This window comes from Mugil cephalus, chromosome 1, assembly GCF_022458985.1.
Source record: "Mugil cephalus isolate CIBA_MC_2020 chromosome 1, CIBA_Mcephalus_1.1, whole genome shotgun sequence".
Lineage (NCBI taxonomy): Eukaryota > Metazoa > Chordata > Actinopteri > Mugiliformes > Mugilidae > Mugil > Mugil cephalus.
In genome coordinates, this window is record NC_061770.1 from 4,262,249 (window position 1) to 4,275,451 (window position 13,203).

The window sequence follows — 13,203 nt, forward strand, 5'->3', positions numbered from 1 at the left end:
TCTGTCCTGGTCAGCTGCTTCTGTATCAGCCCTTTGCAAGTAATACTTATAGGGGGTCGATGCATTATGCTGTCTCATTATCTATGACTCTGTTTTCTATTCTGATTACATGGATGCTAGCAATGCTGATGCACACACGATCTAAAATATAGACTTCTAATCTTCTAATTATTGAGCTCCCTTGCATTTTTAAATTGGACTTTCAGACAGTGATGCAAAATCAAGCCAGATATCTCCGACAGCTGCACCATTTAGTTAGTTTGCAGCATTCTGATAATTCCCCTCTTCATATTGTGTTACTTGCACGTGACGTGGAAGCTTCCATCTTTTTGAATTTTCTTAAGATGAACTTGAAGTCTGGCATCACAGCTCTGGACTGCTGGGGGGGGTCAAATGTCAACCACGGGCCTGAATGGAGGGGCGTCATCATGTGACTCATAAGGCTGCTTTGTTCACTGTGATCAGGCCGCTCCCATATGCTCAGCTATTTCACATACTTGAAACATAGAACGGCAGATTCAGTGAAAACACTGTTCTTCCTTGGCCGTTTAAAAAAAAGCCAATTGTAAAGCCAGACTCCTTAAATCAGCAGCATTTCTGACAAACACTCAACCTGCTTCGTTCTCTGAAAACTCTTTTTAGTTGTGGTCAATTTCTTGTGCTTTAAAAAGAAAAAAGTCACACAAGCAGAGAGAAACAGGAAAACCGGGACGTGGAAATACTGTTTTATTGTCTGTAAGAAACTTGAAGAAAATCGAGTTCAGCAGAGTATAACAAACACATCAAATAGAGAGAGAGTGAGGCGGCGCTCGGCCCACAGTGTACACACCGATTGTTGAGAAAGGTCAGAGGTCAGACAAGCACCACCGTTTAAAGCCGTTCCTTCTCTTTGCTCAGACATTTTCTGCAAACACACACATCTGACGTCAGGCCAGAGACGTTGCGTTTGCGCCTTCTTAATTCATGTTTCCTTGGAGATGATTTAAAACGCTCGAGCAAGCGCAAACTAATTCCGGTGTGTGTGTGTGTGTGTGTGTGAGACTGGGAAGGAGAAACAAAAAGATCTTGTACCAGAGTTTAACATGAAACAGACGCACACAGTCCTTCTCACTAACACTTAACAACAACACACTTCACCACTACCATGAAACCAGACAGGAGTCGGCACACCGCTACAAACACTTTCAAACGCCGTCAAGACGACGGAGTAAAACTGCAAAAGAACCAGGCGATTGTCAAAAAAAAAAAAAAAGTCTCCAGCAGGAAGATAAACATTGAACAGATCAGGACCCGACGGCAGATTGGAGTCGGTCCGTACCGCGACTCGACCGCTACAGAGGGCGTCAGTGGAGGGAGGTGGTTCCGTTGGCACTGGGTTCAGCACAGAGGCCACTATGTAAAGAGAGAGAGAGAGAGCACCTGTTCCCTCTTTAACATTGCATAACAAAAAGCACTTCTTCACTAAGGCTCGTCAGAACCAAACTCAGGGAGTCGCTGGTCTGTCTACAGCTTCGTGTATTTGAGAAGGCTCACGGTAGAGAGGGAAAGAAAGACGGGGAGGCGGGGACTGACTGTCTGTTTGTTAGTCCTCATTTGGCATTATTGGCATCATTGCTACAGCTTCTCTCTCCCAGGACAGATTGGTCACTAGAAGAAATCTGAACTGGCTTATTTTACAGTAGGAGTGGCAGTGGAGTAAGAAACCATTTTAGCTTTAGGCTAAATGTTAAACACTTGGCGTCACCTTGTTTGTCACTTAAAACAACTATATGGACATAAACTGAGAGGTTCTAAGCATTTGTGTGGGTAGCTCCTCCTGAGGAAAGTTTAGTGTCAGTGGAATATTTTTTTTTATTCATTATTATTGTCAAATCTGTGGTTATAAATGTTAAATAGGTGAACTGAAATGTTTATTGTAAAACAGACCAAAGGTAATCCTGACAACTACGAGGCTTCAGTCTCAGTTGGGCTGCATGAAGCTTCAGCAAACTACGATATACCTCACAGCTCGAGTTTAATGTGAGCAATGAAATCAAATAAACTGATTTAATCTTTGTCTGCATTCACAGCCAGATTTACTTGTCTTATTCCAAGGGCTTTTCAACATCAGTACTCAACTTGTCTGTGTACTTTTGCTGCTACCGTGCGTAAAACGGTGAACACCCAAAACAGACGTGCAACACGTCAATTTACAGCTGACTCAGTCCAGTCATCAAATCAGTCAGTGCTTCAACCTCATCATCTGCGGAGCACAAACATGAAACAAAACATGAACTGGAACGTCACCGCGAGGCTCATAAAGACACTCAAAGCACTCGTAGGAGTGACATACATTCTGAAAGAAGAAACGATTCCTACGGGGGAAAATAAGAGGCGCGGTCTTACTGGAGGCAACTAAATACAAAAGGAACATGAGGACCAGGCACCCACTGGATTAGTGCAACATTCAGTCCCACGGCAGTGTTCGATAAAGGCTCGGGAGCTCCGTCCAACTGAGTCATGAAGCTACACTTAAATATTCAGCCATCGGAAGAGGAACATGCTCATGTTTAATTTAAGTCTGTTTTCCGTGCACATCGGTCACCATTCAGATTAGTTTGCTTCTGATGGAAGACGGGCGTCCTGCTGCACCCCGACACACCTGAGCTCCTGTCCACAATACCTCCAATGTTGTTTATTTCCAGAACACATTAAAATTATGACTGTAACAGTACAAACATTTGCCCCAAACAGCACATTAAAGTACAAAAAAAAAACTAAAGAATAAGGCCATCATGTTCTCCAATTACAGGGTCGGCGTGGAACACACACCAGTGTGTCGTTTCAAATTAGGGACAAATATGTGGAGATATTACGTTTGGACGTAATGCAGGGGAGCAACGGGTCTCAAATTAGATCCACAGATAATATTAAATGTTGGTCAGTCAGGGCGTGGATATAGAACGGGGAAGCATAAGACATTTGTCTTTCAGAGGAGTTTTCCTTCAGCGTGGCATTTTTGATCCATGTGACAGATCAGCTTTGGGTATTTAAAAAAAAAAATTTAAAAAATAATAGGACACTAGTATTGAAAGGGAGAGGTTTCACTGATCCGCAGCAGCTGAGAGATGTAGAAGGTGTCGACTGCAGCCGGCTACGTGAAGCCAACACAGCGATCAGCCGCAGTCGGAGCTCACAGTGTTTATCAAGCGGCTGGTCTGAAGCTGCTGAAAGTCCACTGGTATAAAAGCAGTGCTTAAGCCTTAAATCAGACGTCCAAAGAGACAAAAACCTTATCGGCTAGTTGGGATTTTTTTTGCACTTCTTCTTTTTTTTTTTTTTTTAACCAAACATCGGAAGAATGCTGCCACCCGCTTTAAACGCTTCATCTCATGTCGACCTGAAGATTAGGCCACTTCTCCTGGAATGAACAATTGCACGTTTAGGAAGCCTGAAATGTGAAGGTTTGGTGGGACAATGTGTGCGGAGGAGAAGAAAAGACGTCCGATCTGCTACAAGAACCGCAACCTTTCAAAAAAAAAAAATATATATATATATATATTCAAAACTCTATTGTGGCTGGAAAAACATGTTTCTGCACACAAGTAAAATCTTTCCGACAGAGTGATCGTTTAGTTTAAAGCGTGAGAAAAAACTAAATTATATAAAAAGGTGTGGGCATGAATGACAAGTGCCCAGGAACATGTCAAAATAAACGACAAGGTAAACAAGACAAATAAAAGGAAAAAAATGGAGTGAGGGGGAAAATGTGACAGAACAGTAGCATTAATTTACAAAAGCAGGACAAAGTCAAGATGGTGTCCCTGGTTGGACAGGAAGTCACAGGTGGAAAAAGGCCAAGGAGAGACCCGACCGCTGCCTCGTCCCAGACTAAACCCTGAGCCCTTCAGCGTCACAATGAACGACCCATTAATTGTTTTCTTCATTTGCATTAGTTTCAAAACTTGGCGACCAAATCCGACTACATCTTAAACACAATTTATTTAGCACGACTAAAACGAGCAAAAATAAGTCACCGATTTGTTTCAAAGTGATGAAAAAGTACGTGTTCTAGTTGGTAAGATGTGTTTTTCTTCTTCCTGCTGTTCCTCAGTTCTGTCTCTAAATGAATAAAATTCAGTGCGAGCATTAGAGGCACAGAGCGGCTACAGCGCCATTAAACTAAAATCCAACCTGGATTAGTTTGGGACAACGAACAGCCGGGTCTCCAGAGGAGGTTCTTCACGTTTGTTTCAAATCGATTTTTTTTACACTTACAACCACACACACACACACACACACACACACACACACACACACACGTATACACACCCACACACACCCACAGAGAACATGTTTTTCACACTAAAGTCCGTTACAGAAACCAGATATGTACTGCTCCATCTGGTTTAGAGGGAGGAGGACTGGGGATGCGCTGATTATTGATAAAAGATGGTTCGGTAAAGGAGGAGCTGCACGGTGGTTGAAGGTTACAGGAAGAAGGAGTCCAGCAGGGCGGGGGTTCGATTCGGGAGGGGACACAAGTCGAGAATAGGCTTGGCGTCGGATATAAAACCAAACTGTCTTGGCTTGAGGAAAGATTTGGAAGTGGGTTGGTAGACCAGGGCATCTAAGTGAAAAGTTGCTTGCAGTCTTGAATATTTAAAACTCCTCTGGCTCCTCTGCATCTGGTATCACAAAACCCTCCTGAAGAGATGGAGATATGAAACAGTGCATCAGCAGGTGTGTCTATGTGGAGGCAGTGTGGTTTGATTTAAAACACAGTGTAGGCACACAAAGGACCAGTTCTACATAGACAACTTAGCGGCATCTTACTTTACATATCATACTTCATGGTCTGGGCACCAGTTTAGTTTGATACCCAAGGACTCAGTTTATAGATACCTGGAGAGACTTTTAATATTCCCAAACAATAAATACAATTATACATTAGGTTTTAATCATTTTCAAAAACATGCCGCATTACAGCACTGTCATGTTTTTATTTCAAACTCTGTTTATTCACATATTTTGTCAAAAATACACTCATCTGCCAGTTCATTAGGTACACCAGTGAAAATGAACCAACTGATACAACAGTCCTGCACTAATTCAACTTCCTAACTGTTGTAATGTTCACTTTATGTTGAAATAACATCAGAAAGCTGTCAGTTCAACAAGGTGATCATGAACAAAGTGTTATTTATCAAGGCCACTGGCTAAAATAGGGTGGTCAAAATAATAGAAACATGAATGAACACCACAGCACCATTCTATTGCGCTACAACCCACAGCCTCCAAAATGAAAACACACTTGAATCAACAGCTCTCAGACATTTTAAACAAATGCTGAACATCATAACCTTCATGAAGCTAAGATTTAGTCCAGGACTGTTATGATAGAATGTATTCATTTTCACTATTATAGGCAATGAACTGGAAATTGAGGATATAAATTCACAAGAATCAGGACTTGAACAATCACACATGTTAACGGCCATGTCCGCATATTCCAGTGACGTGTCTGAGCCTCAGTTAGAGAGCTGCATGCCATTCCTCCGCAGGAATTCACAAAGACATCAGCAGCTGTTAACGGATGAACAAATGGGCTTTAATCTGCTATTGAACTGAGAGAATATCACGCAGTCTGTTCACTGGGGAGGCATTTATAGAACAAAGTTGCCCTTTAACTGTATTTTCCATTTGTTCCCACTGAGATTTAAAAAAAATAAATAAATAAAAGCCATATATTTTTTTAAAAAATAGGTCATTTTCTTCAGGAGACACCACAGAGAAGGACAGAGAAGAAGATGGATGGCGGAATAGTTTGAAACTACCACTCAGTTAACATCCACTTCTAATCTGACAATATCTGCCTTCTACTTGGGAACTCTGGATGAACACCAGCTCCTCTAAACTCCACTGAACACGGATAATGAAACTCACGTCTGTGGCGTAGAGGATGTCTATGATCCTCTGCAGTGTGGGGTCGCCCTCTCCTTCCTTCTCCTGGCAAATCAGCTCAATGTTTCGCAGCTTACCAAAGTAAAAGTCTCTCTCCTTCTCCATGTCCTGAATGGTAGACTTCAGGATCTCCACCTGCGCATGGAAAAAAATAAGGTTATTTTCTACGGACAAACCAAGATGTACTAATTTGTTCACTCTTCTAAATGCGATTGTAAAAATACTTTTCCACCGCGGTGTTCTGACCTCATTCAGGAGCTCGGCCCTCTCCTCATCACCTCCTCCCATCGGTTTCCTTGAGCTGACAGGAGCCAACTTGGGCGCTACCTTGGCAACGGGGGGCCTCTGGGGAGCTGAAGAAATTCATAAGACAAAACAACTCGTGAGTGAAAACCTCACCGTTCACAGCAACATAACCAGATTTTCAGACACCCAACGGAGATCCGTTGCAAGCAGAGCTCTGACTTTGACTGATGGCCTTCTTGGGTGGTTTGTTGAGGGCTGATGTAGCAGGTGGTGGCGGCATGGCGTCGTGGCCCTGCCTTGCCTCAACTGGATCATAATCCTTTCCATCGTAGTTGGCATCAAAGAACTTCTTAAACCACTGGACGAACTCAAAGTTGTCTTGAAACTTCCCCTTCACCAGTTTGTCTACTGGAATGATCTGGAAGCAAAAGAGAAGACTGTTAGTCCAGGTGAAGGTCTGGTAGCTTGTGGTTTCTAATAGTCGTCTACCATCTCCACTGAAGAAAACTCTGATCCTCAACTGCTAAACGTTACACTTTCGTCACCAGCTGATCTCTGGATGTGTCCGTCAGCAGTTTAACGTGGTTTAGTGGCCTTTAATGGAGATTTATTACAGCCTGCTGCAGCAGAAACCAACACGATTAGACCACTGAACCAAAACAATGAGGCTGTAGCTGGAAAACTAAACATGAAGCTGGAACACACTTCACTTGATAAGTCTCAGCTTTCACTCTGTCAGACTGTACATTTCCGTTAACACTGAATCCAATAAAAACAGCGTGGTGACAAACTAAGGTGACATCTGGGCAAGCCTTTTAGCTTGTTGTTTTGGTTTGACAGCCTGCTCTCATCAACTCTATCATCTTTCATGACGCTTTCCACCAAGAGAGCATTAGCATTAGCGGGACCCAATTTTAGCCACAAAATAACAGAATAAGTTGCGTTTCATTCAATACAGTATCACAGTAGCACCACAAGCACTACACTCTCCAAAACCAACCGTTCTTAAACTTTGTCAACATAAACTGAACATTAGTCATGAAGAGGGAAATAGTGCATGATAATAGTGTTACCAGGGTGTCAGATGAGTGTTAAGTGCTATGTCAGCGACCTGGCAGAATTATTTACTATAAAAGAAATGAAACGGTGTCAGACAGACGTCATGAAGGAAAGATTACATCTACCAATCTAAGACATTCAAATTAGTACTACACACAATAAAAAACCTCCATACCCGAGATGAATTTTCAGTTCATAATACATTTAATAGTAATATATATACTGATCAGCCATAACATCATGACCATGTACAGTTGAATTGTCATTGAATCTCTTCAACATCAACAGGGTCATGGGCGGCCAAGGGTCACTCAAGAATGCTGGGTAATGAAGTCTGGCCTGTGTAGTCAGATCCAACAGATGAGCGACTGTAGCTCCGATGTTGATGCTGGTTCTGATAGAAAGGTCAGACACAAATCGCAGTTTCTTGCATATGGTGCTGATGGAAATGGCATTCCCTGATGACAGTGACCTCTTTCAGCAGGACAATGTGTCCTACCACAAAGCAAAAATGGTACAGGAAATGTTTGAGGAGATGTTGTACCAGATACCACATCACATCTCCAGTTGTCTAGTGGACTCTGTGCTTCGATGGTGAAGGGCTGTTTTGGCAGCGAAAGGGGACCAACACAGTATTAGGTCATAATGTTACGCTTGATCGGCGTACACAGCTTTCCTATGGAAACTGTGATACTGACATACAATAGATGGCCGCTACTGAGGTACAAGGATAAAATTACAAACTAACAATGTACCGATTGTGTAGCTGGTCCAGCCGAGAAAAAGACGTATACATACAGTACAATACAAGACACAAGAAGAAACAGAACAGCAGAAAAAGACAAACGGGCTCAGCAGTGAATCAGTTACTCAGCAGTGGAAGAAAATGACATTGACACAAAGCATGAATGAGGCTAAAGTTCATGGTGCAGACACAGAGCTTGGGATTATAACCCTGAACAGCCATGAATACACTGATGTGTGCTCTAGGTGTACAATGGCATGGAGCATATGCAGTGCCAAAAAGGCACTACTTTATGCCTTCAAACAAATGGATGGCAGGAAGGAAGTTGACCCATGAATAAATGATGGCAGCTTCGTCAATAGTCATTCAAGCAGCGGCATGTCAAGTCAGGAAACACAAAGCTCTGCAGTATGTGTCCCGCCTTTTATGATCTTTGTTGGCTTTACATCAAGACGTTAAGGAAGAATTCAAACTAAAGCGTCATGAAGCATTCGGGGGAACACTGCTCTGCTACTTTTCACAAGACAGCTAAAAACAATGTTTTGAAACATATGGTCGTGTTACTTGATTCTGTTGCACAGCATTTTAAAATGAAGGTCTGCCCGTTCTCCAGTGTCTCATTACAGCTTAAAAGATTGTGCAGTTAAAAAGTGCAAAGAAAACATAATGACTCATAATCTACAGAGGCAACTCGGGCGGCTGGGAGGGGATGACATGCATTTCAGGCAGCATATCAAGCAGCAGTGAGGAGCAACTGCTAAAGTCACTCGTAAACCATTTTATGATTCACTGTTTTAAGGTCCAGCTGCTGCGCTTAAAGGTTAAATTGTTTTATTTCCTGTTCATGTTGCAGCAGGTTTGTTACATTGCAATTCTGCCTACACTGACTTGTAGTTGTTGTTTTTTTGGTGCAGTTTAGACTATTTTTCATGCAGTCATGAAGAGTCGGTCTCTTCAGGGTCAGAGCAAGAGGGGACAGTGTATCTGCAGTGTTTCCCCCACTACAGGAAGGAGTGGGCGCAAATCGCCAGTAATCAGACATGATTCATGTTTCCTATTTTGCAGTAAGTGAGTCGAGTTGTACAAACCTCAGCTGCTATTAATTTAACCCAAACACTTCCTGCACCTGCTCCATGTTAAAAGCTTTTCACTAGTCGACCAAAGGAAGGCTTTTATTGCGAAGTAACTTCAGGAAATGAGAGTTCAAGAAAACTAATGCAACATCTTATAGGACATGTGTGGACATAGCTGTATGCAGATTCCTTAGTTTCTACTTTACATCCTGAGTATATTGCGGTTTGTTTTATTTCATTGATAACTGCAGCTGAGTTATTCTTTGAAGGGTTTTCCTGCAGTAATTTTCATGCCAGGATATTCTTGCTAGCAAATAAATAAAATATACATTTCTTTTCATACAATTTGTTTTGCTCGAGTACAAATTACTTCCAAAATTTAAGTATGAAGAGGAAAAGTTGCAGACAGTTTGCATCATGGTGAATTTCAGACCTAACCCCATGTTGTCAAAGTGAACATCTCCTTTTAAAGAGCAGTTCCTGTTGTACTGAAAACCACAGTCTAATCTCTGTAACTCATGACATGACGAAAGTGCCATTGCTAGTTTAACATATTGCATATGAGGCTTGCATGTCACAATAAAACACTATTAAAAAACAGATATTTTGTCAGCTGAAGATTTGGTTTTAATGTTTCAAGTGAAACACCTTGTCCTCCAATATCAGAAACTCCTCCATACCTATATTCCCAGACTGCTTACACAGAGGCTGCACTGTGTAATTTGAAGCTGACATGTGTTAGGTAAGTACATATTCTTGCTTACTTTGTCGACTCCCATCTTTTTGAAGGCAACCTGCAGAAGCTTGAAGTTATGGATGTATTCGTGCTCCAGCTTGGCACCAAATTTAACTTTCTTCAGAGGCACAGAGTTGGGGAACAGCATATCCATGAACTGGCAGTAGGCAGCACCTGTACAAGAACAAATACTTGAAGCTTCCCCAAGTCTAATCAGCAGTACACATATGCACAGAGTATTCTCAAATTAAAAAAAAAAAAAAAAAAAAAAAAAAAACGAGGTAGGAGAACATCAAGTGCCGATTAATATCCAGCTGACTCAACAAGGGATTAGTGTAAATTGTGCCAGTTGTCTCAACACGCCTTTTAATCAGACACTAAAACTTACGGTTTAGATATAAACACAACAAACAATAAATCTACAGTCTCAAAACACATGCACGGACAGGCTGATGGTAGGAAACAAAGAAGAGTTTAGTGATAATATATGATAATATATATAACAAAAATTACTGGCAAAATCACTCATTATCCACAAAACCAGGACATGTTTCTACTTAAAGACTCAGACTTTCCACATTTGTGAAGAGTCAAATTATTAACTTTAATCAAAACATTATTTTGAATTATTGACCCATATACAAAATTATGGTTCAGTGTATCACTCTTTCATTGCCAATCTATTCTGCATCCTTGTTCCACAACGTCAGCAAAATCACACACTTGTGCAAAGTATCACACTGACACCAGTCTAATCTTTAAACATGCATGCCCACCACTTATAACTGAAATATGACAAGCATCCATTAATGAAATATCTGTCACTCACAAGGTGATTAAATAAAAGCTAAAACCCATTTCTTACCTGAACACAACATTTCTATCTTGGTGAGGTTCATCTGTAGAGATTCATTGATCCAGACCAGCATGTCATGACGACTTAAGTTGTCACTGGTCACTGAGGTGGAGTACACGTTCACAGCCATCGTTGATCAGCTGCTGTCAGGGATAAGATGGAGAGCTTACGTCTTTGTTAAGATGTCAACAGTGCAACGTGGAAAAAAACATTTACATGAAGACTGGTTCATCTGTCAAAAGGAAAACATAGAGCAGACAAAGCCAAAACCTATCAGACACAGAACTGGAGGCTTGTGAGGATTCATTTGCATCCTTGCAGCTCTGACATTAGTGCGAAGCATTTTTCACTTTGAACTGGTTTGTATCAATCCAGAAATGATTCGTATGGAGGAAAATTCTCACATAAAGAAAGACCATAAAAGGATTCATTACACTCCTGCTGTGACTATTGCTTTTCTATTTAAATTCACTTACCACATATTTAATTTAAGCACCTTAAATGACAGCATGACAAATACGTCAAGTCCTAGAATATTCACTTCAAAGGAACAGAAAATAAAGAGATAATATTCACTTCTGAAAAACCAATCACAATCAATCAATGACAGAAGTAAGGTTTTAATGCCTACACTGGGGTCATTATTTATGAAATGAACACTATCTTTAACAGAAAACCTCATCATCAGTCCCAGGTGTAGCTCTCCTCCAGGTCAAAGCAAGTCAGATATTTTTACTCCAGTTGAAAGTAATAAGTAGGAGAATAATAGTTCTCCTAGTATTGTCATCTACTTTATTTAGATGTGCAAAAAAACTTATTTGCCTGTTTTTGAACCCCTTCAATCGCATTTAACTGCTACTACTAAATTACAAGAGCCCAGATGTTGTCAGTTGGTCAACTGACATTTTTGCCATTGAACATTAACTGTTTCTCCAATGTGATCATTTTTACAGTCAATATCTTTAACGGATAAACATGTTCTATTATTTTATATATCTGAGTTTTATGATGTTGACTGAAAAAACATCTAAGTCAAATCAGTAAAAATCAGAAATAAGAATCCTTCATGGAAACTGTTTTGAAGTAATGACATCAGCTTTTACTCAGAAGGGGCGTTTATATTTTTTCTCAATTACATCAAGTGCAATATGATCAATAAATCAGTTTTACTATTAATATTAGTATAGATCTACTCATTTTTAACGTTCTCAGTTTCTCCCTTTATAGAACTAGTTCTCGCCGGACGGTAAAGCTAGGCTATGATGAATGATAACGGAGATAACGGGTTAGTTTTACAGTCATGTCGGGGTTGTGGATAAAGCTAGGTTGGGATTAATATGAATGGAAAGAGATGTCGACGCTGTAATATCGGATAGTATAACAATAACAGCTAAATGCCGGCAGTCAGGGCCCCGCTTAGAAACTTGGACGCTAACGTGTTAGCGTCAGTTAGCAGCTTAGCATTATACACGTTAGCTTAGCTAAGCCGTTATCCAGCTACCTACCGGAATACATCAAATAGAAAATAACCGTGAAATCACTTGTTTTTTTGTCAATTTAACCGTAGCAAATATTAGCTTCATTACTATGGTTGGCTATAGACTACTGGGAGCCGGTTATCTCACCGACTTGAGACCGTCTTCCCCGCCCTGAACTCACTAAGACCACCACGTTAGCTTAAGTTAGCTAGCTCTAGCCGCGACTCCATCCTTCAGAGCGAAAGCGCCCATATTTCAGCTCCACAACTGTACTAGTGAACTACAGTTAACGTGACGCCTAATATCGATGTTTAATTTGGGGGTGAAACCACAACATCCCGGCCGTCTTCCTGCTAGCCACCAGCTAACATCTTAGCTGAGGGAACTTGGCTGCCTCTTCGACCAGCCGGCAAATAAACCATACCGTCCACACGCGCCCTTAAACCCACCTTGAGTCGATTGGCTTTCACAGTTCTCGGGCACGGTGATTATGATAATTTTCTCGGCTGTAACCCTGTGTCATAAAATGCCAATCTGAGCTCGTTTCGACGTTATTGCCACTTCTGCTTTTCTTCTCTTCTTCTTGGCAGTTCACGCTCACTCTACCGGCAGCGGAAGGAACGGGTTGATGGCGTCACGACGCACCGGGTAACGCCTAAACGTGACGAGGGCGCGCGCATAGATATAACAAGACATTTAGTCCTACTATGGATCATACTATTATAGAGTACATACTACATGTTTTATATTACAAAACCACAGATGCTCAAAGACATTTAGCCCTACTATGGGTCATACTAAAAAATACTCCCTTTAACTCTTAAATAAAATGTATTTATTCATTTACGCTTTAAGAAATGGATTTATAAGTGATAATTACATAATTTATTAGTACGCAAATCCTGTGTAATCATTTAAATATGAAATGCTCATGGTAATGGCTGTTTTTATTATATTTTTAAGGTAGAAGTTTCCATTTTATTGTCAGACTCCTTCAACCGTCACCACACCGTAGTGGAGGAGTTTGAGTGCCCTAATGACACTAGGGGCTATGCTGTCCAGAGCAT

At 41.1% G+C, this 13,203-nt stretch overlaps 1 protein-coding gene across 2 annotated transcripts; it reads right to left on the reverse strand.

The window, feature by feature from the left end:
- Positions 1 to 709: 709 nt before the first annotated feature.
- LOC125005040 (microtubule-associated protein RP/EB family member 1-like) lies at positions 710 to 12,763 on the reverse strand. 2 transcript variants are annotated; one of them, XM_047579990.1, is made up of 7 exons: positions 12,586 to 12,763; positions 10,668 to 10,798; positions 9,831 to 9,976; positions 6,409 to 6,607; positions 6,190 to 6,296; positions 5,926 to 6,078; positions 710 to 4,686 (listed from the first exon to the last, which is right to left on the reverse strand). In XM_047579990.1, exons 2-7 carry the CDS (start codon positions 10,786 to 10,788, stop codon positions 4,642 to 4,644), a joined length of 771 nt encoding a protein of 256 aa, XP_047435946.1. In that variant the 5' UTR covers positions 10,789 to 10,798; positions 12,586 to 12,763; the 3' UTR covers positions 710 to 4,641. The 2 variants fall into 2 exon arrangements, with proteins under 2 accessions (XP_047435946.1, XP_047435938.1); XM_047579982.1 differs by having other exon boundaries at positions 10,668 to 10,801.
- Between the last annotated feature and the right edge of the window lie 440 nt (positions 12,764 to 13,203).

Coding starts and splice junctions, on each gene's coding strand:
- LOC125005040 (XM_047579990.1), bottom strand. CDS start 10,788: ATGGCTGTGAACGTGTACTCCACCTCAGTGACCAGTGACAACTTAAGT. Junction 9,977..10,667: donor GATAGAAATGTTGTGTTCAG/GTAAGAAATGGG, acceptor GTTCTTGTACAG/GTGCTGCCTACTGCCAGTTC. Junction 6,079..6,189: donor GGGCCGAGCTCCTGAATGAG/GTCAGAACACCG, acceptor TTCCATGCGCAG/GTGGAGATCCTGAAGTCTAC.